Genomic DNA, 16,712 nt, shown 5'->3' on the forward strand with positions numbered 1-16,712 from the left:
CCCTGCGCACCCGCGTCCTGCGCACCAAGCCCGTCGAGTCCATGCTGGAGGGCGCGGGCGCGGCCACCGCGCAGAGCACCAGGCTGGCCAAGGTCCTCACCACCCTCGACCTCATCTCCCTCGGTGTGGGGAGCTGCGTGGGCACCGGCATGTACGTGGTGTCTGGCCTGGTGGCCAAGGAGATGGCGGGGCCGGGGGTCATCGTTTCCTTCATCATCGCGGCTGTTGCCTCCATCTTATCAGGTGAGTCGTGGGGGTGGGTTCTACGAGGCACACACCATCTCTTCCAGCCTCTGGCTCCACTGGCAGGACCCACACTCAGCAGCACAAGCTACAAGAGGGTGATAACGTCTCCATAGCCTAAAACACCCTTTCACACTGGGCTTACCCCAGCTCATGCGTGCACCGCCGCTCACTGCCCAGATGTCAGACAAACCCTGTACTGGGAGCCAGCAGTCCAAGTGGAGTTACCCCTGATGAGCTGCTGACAGCTTCCCCCAGGATGGAGCCTGTGGTCAATACAGTTTAAAACACCAGGAGAATTTTGCAACATGTGTCCCAGGGACAGGGAGCACAGCCAGGTCACAACTTCGGAACAAGAACTCAGCATGGCTTGGGGAACCCCCTGCTCCAACAGGAAGGGTATCAGTGGCTTGGGTAGCACCAAGGCTGTGGACATTGCTAACAGTTAAACAATTCCTCAATTAGTTTTGGAGTCGATTTTGTTGGCCCTTATTCACACAGGATTACTCTGAATTTCCAAACAAAAAGCCCAACAAACATGCAGAGAGAGAGGAATAATGCATTTTAGTGAAAAGCTGGTGAATTTCATCTCCTCTGTAGGAACCCAGCTGAGCATATGGCTTGAGCTGCGATTTCCACATGAAGCCAGTACTGCTGGCATTTGTCCTTTCCAGATCAGTGCTAACACGATGATGTGATGTTCCCTGCTCAGAGGACTTTGCAATCTGTGTCAGTCTGGTATCCAGCTTTCACCCGTGGGTTGGGTAAAGAAACCTGAGTAAATGGCAAAGGGCTTTGATAGAAGACAGGGAAAGCAAACAGCAAAGTGTCCCAGCTCAGCTGAAAATTCTCTGAAATGAAATGAAAATTCTCTCACTGGAAGGCCTTTCAGTCAGCTCTCTAACAGCAACATTTGCCCTTGTTTTCATGTCAGGCAGTGCAAGAAAAGAGGAGACTCTCCTACATGAACTTTTCTGCAGTCCCAGCAGCCCTTGAATAGCACTTCAAGCACTAAGACCCAGAGTTTTGGAGCACATCAACATGACTTACCAGGAGCAGGAGCGAGGGCAGACTGAGCATGTGCCTCAGGTGCTGCCTGGCTGCAGGACAAGGGCCATGATGAGTGGCTCCAGCTGCAGCCAATTGTGGGCAGAGCTGGAGAAATGGGAATCTTTTTTCTAAGGAAGCTTTCTTTGTGGAGCTCCTTTTATATATCCCACGGTGATCACAAAACACATCAGGCAGGCTCCGTGGCTTGCTGAAAAGAGGATTTTGCCTTTTACCTGCCTCTGTAAATTGCTGCTCTTGTTTAACTGAGGATGGTCCCTCTGGTAGCATGAGATAATTGGTGTTACCTCAGCACTGCTGAAAGGCCCCTCCCCAAAGGCTTCTTTCACCTGAAACATCATTCCCATTGTGCCAGTGCCTGTGGGATGTCTCACGGCCCCTGTGTGGCCTCATGCCAGGTGGCAGCAGAAGGGCCAGCAACCACACCACAGCCAGCACTGGGGGTTTGTAGAGAGCATCTTGGAAGGGACAAAGTCATGGGCCAAACTGCTCAGCTGTGTTTATATCCTTATTAATAATGTCAGTAACTGTATAATGGCACCAGCCTAATGACTGTCGTGCCAATCACACTGTAGCTAGTAGTCAAGAAAAAGAAATGCTCTTCTGTAAAAAGTCTGCTCCTCCAAACAGAGACTGTGTTGGTTTGTTTTCTGCAGAAGCTTGCAATCATTCTTGATTAGGAGGAAAAAAAACAAATCTGTCTCCAAATTTGAAGAGCTGGAGTGGGGGGAGAGCATGCCCAGCCTCCACCAGTTCTCCCAGAGCTGGGCTGGCTGTGGGGGCACCAGGAGAGCTGCATCCCTCTGGTTACCAGGGGATGTGGTGCTGAACAGCCAGGGCTGCAAAAGAGTGACTGAGCAACACAGTTTTATTATGCTGTTGCATTAGAATAACATTAATAATAACCATAATAATAATAATGCACTTCTGATGCAGCAGAGAGCATTGAGACAAAATCTGCACCCTAATAAATTATTATATTACCTTCACTTTAAGCAGAGAGGGAAGTGCTGTGAACCCCATTTCTGATTAAGGACCTGCAGCTCAGCAAAGCAAAGCAGTTTGATTAATGCTGTCTGATAGGACCTGTGGCAATCAGGGATGGATGGCAGATCTTGCATCTCATGTCCCCCAGAGTTGATACTGCATGTTGTGATAAAAAATAGTTTATTTTCTTAATATATGCTGATACCTAATTCAGATATCCTCAAAGTGCTGCTGTATGCAATACACAGCAGAAGATTACCCTTCTATTTTGGGATCCTGGGAGAGTAATTGAAAACTCAAACATTTTATACATATTAATAACTTTGCTTTGCCATTATCATTCTGGATCACTAACAATCCTCTTTAAGCCTTATCTTGTCATTGGCTAGAAGTAGAGCTGCTTCCAATAAAGGCTGTATGATTTTTAAGGCCATGAAAGAGAGAAATTAGATACTTGTCCCCACCAGAGCACCTGTTTCATGAATCATTCAGGCCTGCAGTTATCTGTGAATGTCTTGCCTTTGCTGACTGCCTGCATTTTTCATCAGCTTTGAGAAATGACTCTCTGCAGGGCTGGATGATGGGGATGTCCAGCTGCTCTGGCAGTTGGGCCTGCTTTACAGAAATGAAGTTTTGAGGAGTCCCCTTGAAAAGCACTGCCAGCATCCTCCAGACAGGTGGGACCAAGGCAGTTTTACTTTTTTTTTTTTTTTCCCTTTTCCAAGCACATTTTCCTTCTGTCACTTGATGTTTTTCTAAAACACCAGGGGTTTGCTACGCGGAGTTCGGCGTGAGGGTCCCCAAGACCACGGGCTCTGCCTACACCTACAGCTACGTGACAGTGGGGGAGTTCGTGGCTTTCTTCATCGGCTGGAACCTCATCCTGGAGTACCTGATCGGCACGGCCGCTGGCGCCAGCGCCCTCAGCAGCATGTTTGACTCCTTGGCCAACCACAGCATCAGCCGCTGGATGATCAACAGCGTCGGGACCTTGAACGGACTCGGTGCGTCACCCCCTGCAGAGCTGCCTGCATTCGTTAGGGCCTGGCAAGTCATTGGAAGCTCGTCAGGAGTCAGACATGGATATTAGGCTTCATTCATTATTTACCATCCGTCTGCCTCTGGTTCTTTGCCCTTACAGACTGGTTTCGGAGGGGTAGGATGCACGATGCTTTTCAGCCCCTTTGGGATGAGCCGTTTAGCAGAATGAGCAGGATGAGGAAAAATGAGTTGAGGACAGAAGGCAAGAACAGTGTGGGAGCTCCTCACCCTGTGCAAGCACCCTGCTCAGTCCTGTTAAGGCCCACACAGAGCCTTTCTTGGAGATGACTGCCCTGTGCCTGCAGCACTGCCATGGAGAAACTCCATGCTGTGATGGTCCTGCATAACCAGCAGTTCCAGCAGCAGTCCATAGTTCCTACCAGTAAGTGAAACAGCTAGCTGACCTGTACCTGTGCCATGAAAATTTAATGTTTGATTGATTTTTAATTAGTACTTGGCAGATCCATGTTATGTAAGATGGGACCCGATCCTTTGCTTGCTGCCCTCCAAAAACTCCCAACAGTGTCTTGAAGCATCAAGATTTATCACCTTAATAAAACAACTTCAGGTAGCAGAGACAGGGGCACATGAAAACCACCTTTGCAATGAGATTGGGTAGTTCTACAAAGCCTCAAGGTCTGAAAAGCATTGCTAAAAGCCCCCATATGGTTTCTGGAGATGCTGTCCACAGCCATGGATGCAGAGTTGCTCACCTCTTTTCTCTTACCCAGGGAAAGGAGAGGAGTCGTACCCCGACCTTCTTGCTCTGGTCATTGCTGTCATTGTCACCATTATCGTGGCCATGGGGGTGAAGAACTCAGTGGGGCTGAACAACGTGCTCAATGTCATTAACCTGGCAGTCTGGATCTTCATCATGATTGCTGGTCTCTTCTATGTCAAAGGCGACAACTGGTCTGAAGGGCAATTCCTGCCATTTGGATGGCCAGGGGTAAGTCCTGGGCACATGGAGGGACACAAAGCACCTAAGGGGTGCCACGCACAAGCTTTGCTTGTGGCATGTGTACCCTGCTTCCACTGCACCCTGCTAAACCCACCTGGGCTTTGGCCAGCCTCTCCAACTCCCACCACCGCAGTCTTGGATCCAGACCTCCTTGCTCTGCCAGACAGTGTCTCTAGCAATCCTTTGCCTGCATCTCCTGTCACCTTTTCGAATAAACCCAGAACTTCTCCAAAATGTCCTCCTAGAGAGCCAAACTCCACATGAAAGTAGACACCAGGAAATGCAGTGGCCATCTGAGACAGGGCACTCAGGAGGAGCTGGCTCCAGCTCTGTGGAGGGAGAGATACTTATGTTGGCTGGTTTTCAACACCAATGTTCTCAAGCATTTGTTTTGAGCACTTCATAATGCCACCTGCCAATACTTATTTTATGGATGTTCCCTCAAAGCTTACTGAGAATTTGGACATATTTGGCTTTTTTAGCTTGCTTGCACTGGTTTTTATCCAAGGATGAACAGAGACTGAAAATATCTCAGCTGGCCTAAACCCAAGACAATTTCTCAGATTTACGCTGCTCGACTCCATTGGAGTTTTGTGCAGAAAAATAAGCAAGAAAGCAAAGTAAACCAAGAATCTTGATCACTGAAAGGGTCCCAAGCTGCCATGCTGTCCCTGCAACTCCCTTCAGTAAATCAATATCTCTCTGCCAGAGAGGGAGTGGGGAGAAGAGGCTCATTTGAGAACAGAGGATTGTGCTTTTTATGCCATGCAATCGGAATGAGAAAGAGGAAAGAGCTGTTTTTCTCCAACTCAACTCAAGAGGTATCTCCCAGCAAAACAAAAAAAAAGGTAGTTTTAAAAGATACATAACCAAAACACATTAAAATGGATAGGGTCTTCCCAATATTTTCAGCAGGTTCTTTGTTTCCCAAATCATTTGGAAAAGTAAATCCACCACAGCACACACATGAGGTCTCTGGGCACACAGGAGATACTTTAAAAAGGTAATTACAGCTTGTCTGCTAAGGGAGGTGAATTTTACCATGTGCTCCATCACTAGACAGCTGAGATGACAAAGATGTGAGGGACACATTGTACCCAGCTCCCTAAATGTACGTAAGGGCTTTACAACTTACAAATTAGCCCCTCACAGCCACACAGTCTTCAGCCTGCTTCAGAGCTTCTTTCCCATAAATGTCCTTGCTAGTATTGTAATTTTTTAAAAATCACATTAGAAAAATAACTAAACAGTACAAATAACTCCCATCCAAGTGCTCCAACAAGTGCTCCTAACCTGTCTGCAGCTTCCAAGGCAAACAGAGGGTGTTTGGAAAGGAGCACACATCCGACTGCTGCTGCTCTCTTCTCCTTCCCCTGTTAGCAGATCTTGCTGCCACATGAGACATCTTGCTAAGATGGAACATGTAAACATGCTCCAGATCCCTACTAATATAAACAGATTTGGGGTGGAGGATTGTGAAAGCAAACCTGAAATTGGTTAGTTGTCTCCTCTGTTACTGCCAGGAGCCCCCAGCAGCTCTGGGGACTGCACGGGTTCATGACACCCCACAGGTGAGGTACAGACACCTCCAGTGACTCAGGCCACACGTAGGAATCTTTTCCCTAGACCAGATCTCCAGGTGCTCCCTGGGTCAGCCCCAGATGGGAACACCCAACTCAATGTGCCCAACCCCTGATCTGCCCCTTAGCTCAGACAAGGCAGAACTGCGCTCCTTCATTTTTGCTCAGTTCCCTTGCCCTGGTTGGGTGCTAAGATGCTCCATCCTCCACGCAGGTGCTCAAAGGGGCTGCGACGTGTTTCTACGCTTTCATTGGCTTTGACATCATCGCTACCACAGGAGAAGAAGCAAAGAACCCCAACACCTCCATCCCCTACGCCATCACAGCCTCGCTCGTCACCTGCTTGACAGCATATGTGTCCGTAAGTACCAGCTCTGCATACATAAATGTGCATAAATATGCATTTATACATATAGGTACAAAAAAATAACACACACATATATATAGCATGTCCCCTCTGGGCATCTGCACAGTTCCCTTCCCCATGAGCCAGGGTGCCAGTCTGACCCTTGGACAAGGGCTCTTTCTTTGGTGGGAACTGAGACATCAGCTGTGTTTCTGTGTGACTTCAGTGTCCTGCCCAGACTCCCCTTGGCCCCAGCCCCGTTTGTCCCCAGGCTCCTCTCACTTTGCCGAGATCCCCCTGCTGGCTGCAAAGAGATGGTGGCAGTTTTTTCCTCATCCCTATCCATAGCTATTTTTGCATCCAAAATAGGTTCAGAGTGTTGCTCCAGATGATGCCATCTTGGGCTTGGGGCTGTCCCATGGGGAGTGAGTGTCTCTGGTAGCACTGATCCCACACAGGGACGTGGCCAAGTAACCCCACAGAGTCCCACCAGCCTTCTGCATCATCACCACAGCCAGGTTCAAGGTGTTGCCTTCAGAGGCCTTACCTCTAGCATTTACATCTCCTCCACAGGGGACATAGAGATATAACCCAAACCAGACTTGAACGCTTTTGCCTTTCCATCTTGAGAAGCAGCCCTGAGCCCTGCAAGCCCCCAGCTGACACCTGTGTCCTGTTCCTCTCACCTTCCCCAGGTGAGCATCATCCTCACACTGATGGTGCCCTACGATGCCATCGACACCGAGTCCCCACTGATGGAAATGTTTGTGGCCCATGGCTTCTATGCAGCCAAGTTCATTGTTGCCATCGGGTCCGTGGCCGGCCTGACCGTCAGCTTGCTGGGCTCCCTCTTCCCAATGCCAAGAGTCATTTATGCCATGGCTGGTGATGGGCTGCTCTTCAGGTCAGTCATGCCCATGCTGGCATTTATTTTTTCCCCCTTGGGACCCAAAGGGGAAGTGTTCAGGGAGGGACAGGGACTGTCCTGTGCCACCAGCGCGGGGAGCAGTGGGAATGCACAGGCTCAGTGCTGGCAGAACGAGGCACACACCAAAGCAAAACCCCGGGAGGGGTGGGGGGGAAACAAACCAGGAGAGGTCTATGCAAAGGTTTCTCATTTGGTGCTGGTACCTAGAGATTCAGCTTGTGGGAGGATGAGCATTTAATTCATGAGTTACTTGCAAAGGAGAGCAGCTTATATGCATAGTCTTGGCACTTACTTCCAAGTGTTCAAGTGCCCACCTCAGAGCTGGTTAGTCCTAGATCTAATTCCAGATCCAGTCTCAGTATTTCAGCTCCCCAGCTGCCTGGAGTCTAAACACCAAAAAGCACCAAGAGCTGAAAGGATCACAGCTCTGAGCCTGTCCCCTCCAGCTGAGTAAGAGTCACTGGGCAGGGAACCGCTGCCATTTGCAACATTATCCTTCTGCAACTCTTTTGCACTCCAGATTTTTGTCCCACGTCAGTTCTTACACGGAAACCCCCGTCGTGGCTTGTATCGTCTCCGGGTTCCTGGCGGCTCTGCTGTCCTTGCTGGTCAGCCTGAGGGACCTGATCGAGATGATGTCCATCGGCACACTGCTCGCCTACACCTTGGTCTCTGTCTGTGTCCTGCTCCTCCGGTACCAGCCCGAGAGTGACATCGATGGCTTCGTCAAGTTCCTCTCTGAGGAGCACACCAAGAAGAAGGAGGGCATCCTGGCCGACTGCGAGAAGGAGGCCTGCTCCCCAGGGAGTGAAGGAGAAGAGTTTGCTGGCCCACCAACTAACACCTGTGGGGCAAAAAATCTGCCGTCGCTGGGGGATAATGAGATGCTAATTGGGAAATCTGATAAATCCACCTACAACGTGAATCACCCCAACTATGGCACAGTTGACATGACTTCGGGGATAGAGGCAGATGAGTCTGAGAACATCTACCTCATCAAGCTGAAGAAGTTGATTGGCCCTCGCTACTACACGATGAGGATCCACCTTGGACTGCCAGGGAAAATGGACCGCCCCACGGCAGCCACCGGCCACACAGTCACCACCTGTGTGCTCCTGCTTTTTATCCTGATGTTCATCTTCTGCTCCTTCATCATTTTTGGGGCAGACTACATCTCTGAGCAGAGCTGGTGGGCTGTCCTCCTCGTCGTGCTGATGGTCCTGCTCATCGCTGCACTGGTGTTTGTGATCCTGCAGCAGCCAGAAAACCCCAAGAAGCTGCCCTACATGGCACCTTGTCTCCCCTTTGTCCCTGCCTTTGCTATGCTGGTGAATATCTATCTCATGCTGAAGCTCTCCACAGTCACCTGGATCCGATTTGCTGTCTGGTGTTTTGTGGGTGAGTCCCAGATTAATATATTTTAATTTTTTAACTGACACTCTTTTGAAGGATGTTAATAATAATAATATCCCTAATTAGAGTGCTTAGGCTGATGCTGCTTCAGCTGGGGCACTCCCAGTCCTTCGCATTTGCCCCTTGTCACTCTGAAGTTCTTAGAAACCTCAGTTCATCCGGCCCCCAAACCACAGCAAAATGGAAAATCACATCTCCGGAAAATGTGCATTTGATGGAAGTAAATTGCTCTGTGCAAAGGTGACTATTTTGACAAGTCTTTTTTATGTGAAGAAGGTGGGTTCTGCAAACTGACTGACAGGCAGGTTTACTGCAGAAATCTGCCTCCTTTCTTGCTATGTCACCCACTTGGGCTCTTCAGAAGCCCACACTGAAATCTCAGCACTGTTTCCAAAGCCCAGAGCTGCCCAGCCCCAATAGCCCTGGGAGAGACAAGGGTAGAGTAGAGCAGTCTCATGGCTTCCATGCTTCAGCAGGGGGTTGAGATCACCTCTTTTCCTCCATTTTACCATTCCTTTTTCAGTTTCAGGGTGAGGACAGCAGTTATCCTGAGTCAGTCCTGCATGGCTGAGGTCCCTTAGTGAAGCTCCATCTCCAAGAGCCCCCTAACTCCAAGCCAAGTCACTGGGCAGTAGCTGCCACATGCTGGAGAAGACATGGTCAGTGCTTTTTTGGCCCTCAAAAGCAATAGGTGAAGCTGCAGATCCAGGGAAAGCCCTTCTACCTGGAAGAAAATATTTCTCCAAAGGATCGGTTTAATCCACTGTAGTTAAACACTTTCCCCTGCAGGTCTATCTAATACCTCTTCAGCTGCCAGCAATGGCAACAAGTCAACTAAAACACTCAGTTAATGTGTGATGATCTCCACCAGCCCCATCCACGGCTGCTCACCTGTTGCGGGAGGCACATCCCATTTATTTTTCTAGCTGAGATGTGCTGTTCTGCCACACAAACTCTGGATTCAACCTCACAAGCAGTGCCCCATGGACAGTCCATGGCGTGTGGAGAAATCTGGATTTCTCTGTGCACACACCTGGGGTAGTTAACCTACTGGAAATTAGATCTCCAGATGCATTTGCTTCCAGAGAAAACATTGGTACTGGAAGGTGAGATCAGGTAGGGCTGGAAGGAGAAGATGAAATGGAACTCCTGAGGGGAGGAGCACAGGATTTCAGAGCTGTTTTAATACCAAATACACTCATCCTGACAACCGTGAAACACACGTGGCTGCAAGTACCAGCAGGAGACAGACTGAGATAATCAGAAAACTCCAGAGGGAAAAGGGTAGCCAGGAAGGTAACAGGATGGAGATGCAGGTTGTCAGTGGTTGGAAGCCTCCGCAGGTCTGCTGGGAGCTGCTGTCCCACCAAAGCTGCAGATGGCCCAGTCACAAGGCCAGCAGTGATCCCAGCTGATGTCTAAGACATACAGCCCTCAGGTCACAGCTGGCAGCCCAAAAACACAAACTCAAGGGGTTTGAAGAGCAGACATCAGCTACAACCTACATTGGCTTAAAAAATACAGGCATATTTCCATAGGCTTAATCCTCGCCAGCTGGCGCCAGCCCAGTGCTGGGTGGAGGGAGGTGGGTGGTGAGCTGGGCTGGATCCCCAGCCCATCCTGCTGTGGATTTTGGGGAGCAGGTGCCATTTTGAGGCATGGCATGTTCATAGCAATGTTTCAGCTGGGATAGCTGGGGCAGCTGAGGTCCAAACCTCTCCCTCTCACCCACTGCAGGTCTGCTCATCTACTTTGGCTATGGGATGTGGAACAGCACCCTGGAAATCAGCGCCCGGGAGGAGGCCCTCCACCAGAGCACCTACCAGCGCTACGATGTGGATGTTGACCCCTTCTCTGTGGATGATGGCTTCTCCTATGCCACCGAGGGTGAGGACTACCCAGGCTGGGGTCCTTCCGAGGACAAGGGCTTCTCATACCAGCAAATGGTGGGAGCAAAGGAAAGCCATCGGACGAGTAGCAGGTCGAAAAGCAAAGGAAGGCACAAACCACCGTCGGAGGCTCTCATCGCCAACGATGAGTTGGACTACTCGCCCGAGTAGCGGGAGAGGCAGTGGGGAACTGCACCACCTGACCAATGAGGAAGGGTCCCCGTGGCTCCCCCATTCTGTCTTGTCCTCCCCAGGCCCTCCACCACCACCCCGCTCACCTCTGGTCCTCGGGACACGCTCTGCAATTGCCGTTGACCCCAAACCAAACACACCCGTGGCCCATCGCGGCTCCACTAGTTGGGTCCCACTCTGGTGGGTGCCAGCCAATCCCCTGGCACTGGTTGATCTCCCAGCAACGGCTGCACCAGTGGAGATGGTGGAGTGGGAGGTGTGCCAAACTGGGAGAGAGTTTGTTGGGAGGCAGAAGGAGCCGCGCAAGGGATGAAACCTCCCTGGGGAATGTCCACCTGACAGCCACAGTGGTGGGATGCCACTCTTACATTTTTGGCACTTGCTTAACGTGTTTTTTTTTTTTCTCTGAACCACCTTAGAAGTCTAGCTGAGCCAGAGGGACACATGGGTGGGCAAGTATGAAATGGAGATGGACAAACCTGTTTCAAGGAGGTAGCTCAGGAGTGGATACAAGGATGCTGGTCCCACAGCATTTTCATGGCCTGTTCTGGTGCAGAGGCACTCTCTGCACCACAGCAATGTGACCCCCGTGTCCGTCCCACACCCTGAATCCAAGCACCCCAAATACTGGGATTCAAAATCAGTCTGTGTCTCAACCAAGCCTTGAAATCCCAGCACAGCTAAACATCCCAAATCTGCAGTTGGGAGCCTGGTCCCAGTTCTGGCCACAGCAACCTCAGTGACCTACTCTTGGCTTAACCCACCTCATGGGTCAACGAGGCCCACAGGCTGCTCCTCTGAGCACCACTTCTCTGAGGCTGGGTGCCGTTTCCACCACACTGAGTTGTACAAAAAGAGCTGGGTCATAATTCCCCCACTGCAGTGGGCACATTTCAGCCCTCGCTCTGGCCTTGGCACTTCAGGGCTGTGTCCATGGCCCCGCGCAAAAGAAACATCCAGGGTCAGACATGTCTTGGCAGGGCTGGGCCACACTTGGCAAGTGGAGGGGACTCAGCTGCTGGAATCTCCCTCCCTGCTGCGGTCTCCACATTGTATCATTTTCTCTGTTTCTGACCCTGGATTGGTGGATGCTGTATGAAAAAAAAATCTGAAAACACAGAATCATAGAATGGTTTGGGTTGGAAGGGACCTTAAAGCTCATCTAGGTCCAGCCTCCTCGCCATGACTAGGGACACCTTCCACTAGACCAGGCTGCTCAAAGTCCTGTCCAACCTGTCCTTGAACACATTCAGGGATGAGGCATCCACAGCTTCCCTGCATATCCTGTGCCAGTGTCTCACTGCCCTCACACTGAAGAGCATCACTTCTCAATATATACATCTCTGTATTTCAATTTGAAACCACATGGAGCTGGTGGCTCGCAGGGCAGAGGTGATCTGCAGGTGGGTGTTTATCATAGATAAACCCTCCAGTTTGGCCAGAGCATGGCCATGACCCTGAGCAGAGCCATCAGAATCCCCACTGCCAGCATCCCTACTGCAGCAGAGGAACATCTCTTTGAATTACCAGTAATCGAGGAAGCACCATCAGGCAGCAACATCCAGCCTGCTCCTGGCTACTGAAGGATCCACCCTGGGGGACCCTAGAGCAGCCCAGACCAACCCCCCATGGCCAGGGGCTGCAATTTAACATTCATGGGCAGGATTTCCAGAGTGTGATGCTGCAAACTATTAACGGTTTGGTGTGCTGGATGAGGCTCAGCCCCCTGAAAGGCAGCACAGAGCCTGTGTGGGCTGCTGAGTGCAGAGGGATCCTGGACCCAGGCCTGTCCCCACTGCTCCCAGGGCTCAAGGGCTCGAGGGAGAGGCTCTGCACATTTCCCACCTACAGTTTCTGCCCCAGATGGTCACAAAACACAGTCCTTTGACCAGTGAAGAAGAACATCTGATTCTGCAGACCTTAACCCAGAGCACCCTGGGCAAGCCAAGGGAAGTTTGGCCTCTGTGAAGGGCTTCAGGATGGGAGCAAGGCTTTGGGAAAAGAACCTGGAAGCTTCACTCTGGCATTCCTTCGCACTGGCCACCCCTACCACCCTTCTACAGGCTGAAATCCTGAGCATGTCCCACTGGGAAGCTGCTGTGTGCACTGCTCATGGGACAGCTCAGGAACCCTTCTCGACAGGGCTGAGTGCCTCTCACAAAGGTCACTTCTCACTCACGCTTGGCCGCTCTCGTCTGTGATGCCTTAGAAGTACCCAGGTGAGATGGCACCTCACAGGTCTGGCTTTATGTTTTCAGGGAGAAAGATTGACCCTATTTTCCTACCAGCTCTTGAACCATGTCATATCCGAGATAGTGGTCTTTGTCCTGCTTCCACATGGTGTTTAGGCATCCACTGAACACAAACTTGTACCCAAGTACCCTGTTGCATCGAGGCCTGTTACTCCTTTTGCAGCCTTAATCTTTCGCTATGGAGCAGTTGCCAGTGTCTGTCGTCATGTCCGCTCTAGTTATGCTGTATAATCTGGCAAGGCCTTGATCCCTTGCTCCTTGACCTCTGTAGGAACCTCTCCATCGAGTGAAGCCCTTCAGCTGCTCTCGTTCCTGTTCACCCACCCTCCTTCCTCTCCCCCTTTCCCCTGGGCAGGATGGCTGTGCTGTCTCTCCAGGACCACTGGCACCGTTCGGTGCATTTGAGCTGCTGTCAGCCCTCCCCGTGGTGCTGTGTGGGAGCTGTGCCCTCCTGCCAAGCCCACCACATCCCACCCAACTGAGGAGCCTCAGGAGGAGGTGCTGAGCCTCAGGCTGGGGCTTGCCTGGGTTTGCCAGTGAGTGGCCAGTGCCTGGGGGAGCTGGTCTGTGGCAGGGTCTCCTGCCCTGCTCCCCCCTGCAGTGCCTGGGGGACGCAGAGGTCCTGCCTGCGTTTGGGATCCTTGTCACTGTCCCTTCTCATGGGCATTGGGGTCTTCTTTGTGCACAAGCAAAAGCAGCGAAGGCCAAAACGTTCAGGCAAATCCATCACCTGCCGGCACCGCTGGCCTCAGGGCGGTTTTGGGTGGAGGGAGAAGGTGTGGCTGCTCGTTTTGCTGTAACCCCAACATTCAGCCTTTCCCCCTGGTTGCCTTCAGGGAGGCTCTCACAGCCCTGCCTCAGCAGGAGGGCACAGGCAGAGAGGTACCACCCTGCTCCCAGCCCCTGTGAGAGGCACACAGCCCTCCCTGCCTGACCCTCCACACCAGGGGGGCCCAACGCATGACATGGAAAGAGCATCGATACCTCAGATCTTCCCAACTGACTTGGTAAGATCTCAGCCCCTCCACAAATTCCCTCCACATGGTTCTGACCACATGGTATGAGGCCCAGCCCGTCAGCACCCCCCACACGGCAGAGAAATCACACCCCAAACAACACAGGACATTGTAAATCCAGCTTGTAAATGACCTTCCCTTTGTTTTGTTCAGTCTTTCTGATGTGTATCTTGCTTCTTTCCTTTTTTTTTTTTTTAGTTCTTTTTTTGCAGATGGTCCTTTCTGGTGTATCAGTTCTCTGCAGTTCTGGTATGAAATTGGTGTATTTGTTTAAAAAAAAAAAAAAAAAAAGTTTGTTTTATTAAATCATTATTTTTTTTTTGTGGTTTCCAAAAGCCCATTGGTGCATTGTACAATGGGGTCTTGTGGTGTGTCATGAGAAAGAAAAAATATGCAGATATGTTATGGAGTGAGTTTTATTTTCAAAAGATTGTGTAGTTGACAACTATACATATAAATACATATATATATATAATCAAGATTCCAAGAAAAAAAATATCTAAATTTACCAAAATCTGTATATTTTAATAAATGCATAAAGCTTTATTGTGTGCCTTCACATTTAAAAATCAAACAGGAACTACTGGATTTTTAAAGAGACAAATGTGTCTTAGTATCAGTTTCCATAGTAATGTAAATCTTTTAAATGAAAGACTAAAACCAAAAAATTTAAAAAAAAAATTCCCACATCAATTTTGTTAAGCCAATCAGTACCTGAAGATCTGGTATCTTTTCAATGCTAAATTGAAGCTAGAGATCAGCAAATCTTGCCTTAAGCTCTTCAAAATTTCCCATGTAGAAAATCTGTTTCAATGGGCTGACTTTGGTATTTACTTGCACTGTTGTGAAAAAAATGGTTACCAGTTTACATAAAAAACCCCCAAACAAACCACAAAATAACAACAAACAAAAAAACCCTAAAACCAGTGAGACGTCCTGGGGAGTGCCAACATCTTTCCAGCAGTGATGCAGATGTCACTTGTGGAACCATGGTCACCTCTGCCCTGGTACTCAAAGGCCACCAGGATTCCCCCATGGGCTCCCTCCTGTTATTCCTGGAATGTGGGGAGGGGGGAGGCTGCCAGGTGTGCATCCCCATAGCTGGTCCTGGTGGAGCTGGGGAGGGCTCCACTGGGACACTGGGACCATCGCCCCCAGGCTGCGGTGACCACCAGAGCTCACTCCCACCGCTACACAGCCAATACTAGGCACAGCATGGAGCAGTTTTTCCAATCAGGAGAATTATATTTGACACTATTTTGAGGCTCCAGGACAGCAAATGAACACCGAAAACCTTGAAGACCCAACAGCAGGGTGGCCAACCCCGCCCAGGAGAGCCCCACGGGGGAGCGGGGTGTTTTGGGAGGGTGCAAAGCAGGTATTCCAGCTTTGATCCTGTAAAAACTAGAAATGTTTCATGTTCTTTGTGCTGCCTCCAAACACTTCCCCTCTGCAGTGCCAGCACTAATATCCTGTCCCGTTCTTGGCCCCGGCTCCTCACGCCCCACGGCTGCAGATGTCCATTTTCACCACAGCTGCTCTGGGCTTGTTTTGCTTTGTTTGGATTTTTCATCTCTTCCCTGAAATAAAGTTTCTTCCTTCCTCTGAGCAGCTTGCCCAGGGCCTTTTAAGGGTTGGATTCAGGATGGGCTGCCAGTGACCTGTGACTGGGCCAGGGTGAGCAGAGCCCCAGCACTGGCCTCTGCCCCATGTGCCTGAAGATGCTGAAACGCAGCCCGAGGGTGTGGGAACCAAAGAAACCCAGACCCCAGCAGTGCTGCCTGGCAGGGCTCCTTCCTCATCTGGTCATGCACTGCTGCCCAAGCCCCTACAGCAACACCGACACCTTGCCAAAAAAAAAAAAAATCCCAATCCTCAAGCATCTCAGACAGGTTTCCCTGAGCTTTTCCCTCCTGGATTGCTCCAGGGTGGTTGGCAGGGCAGCCTTCCAGCAGCTTTCTGCTCTGAGGTCTCCCACGCTGCTGTCAGCCCCGGGGTTAAGCTGCACAATCCACAATCCCCGGGCAGCCTGCACAAGCTGGCACGTCTCTGCACCGACCCTTGGCCCGTGGCACCCACACATCAATGGCAGCACTTAGAGTGTCCCTCCGGGCGTACAACAACTGCCTGTGCCCTGCCTGTGAGCTCATGGGCAGCGCGTCCCGCTGCCCGCCCGGGGATGCGGGGCAGGGGGGCAGCGACGCTGAGCTCGTGCAACAGAGACGCCTTCAAGGCTGCTCGGTCTGAGAGGCAGATGCTGGGGTCGTGTGTTGGAGGTAGAGGGGGGATGCACAGGCAGCCCGGGACACGACCCATCCCCTCCTGGAGCCTGCTTGTTCCTTCTTTTTAAATGCTCCAGCCTCGGCTTTCCGCAGGTGAGGTGTGGGACCTGCAGCATCCTTGCCCATGACCGTGTCCCCCTGTTTGGGTTCTCCACAAGCCAAGATGAAAGGACACCCCTAATCCACTGAGGCTTGACTGGCAGCCTTGTTTTCAAACTCTTCTCCACCACCACAAACAATTTGGCTGGTCCTCTCCTCCACTTGCTCAGTCCCTCTCCTCCTACATGCAACATCTGGGCTCTCCCACTTGTCTGTGCTTGAACAGCAGCTATTCCTCTTTTCCTGCTCCCGAAGCCTGGCTTCCACAAATTATGTGAACTGATTTAACATCTCCAGGAACAGATGGGATGTTGTATCAATGTAATTAAATTGCTACAGCCTCTGGTAAGGACAGAGTTAGATCTTGATCTTACACGGTTTCAATCAGAGAGAAAACCCCAGGTCAGACTCTTAT

General features: G+C 50.8%; 1 protein-coding gene across 1 annotated transcript; it reads left to right on the forward strand.

Annotated features, from left to right (window-relative positions):
* Positions 1-2: 2 nt before the first annotated feature.
* Positions 3-10,627, forward strand: SLC7A14 (solute carrier family 7, member 14; the record flags this gene model as incomplete). The annotated part of the gene is made up of 7 exons (XM_010006864.1): positions 3-243; positions 3,066-3,302; positions 4,071-4,288; positions 6,095-6,241; positions 6,922-7,130; positions 7,675-8,552; positions 10,305-10,627. Coding segments are annotated over 7 exons (2,253 nt in total), but the record flags the coding sequence as incomplete, so codon positions are not given.
* Between the last annotated feature and the right edge of the window lie 6,085 nt (positions 10,628-16,712).

The sequence above is a fragment of the Chaetura pelagica genome, unplaced genomic scaffold, assembly GCF_000747805.2.
Source record: "Chaetura pelagica isolate M959 unplaced genomic scaffold, ChaPel_1.0 scaffold341, whole genome shotgun sequence".
In the NCBI taxonomy this organism is placed as follows: Eukaryota; Metazoa; Chordata; class Aves; order Apodiformes; family Apodidae; genus Chaetura; species Chaetura pelagica.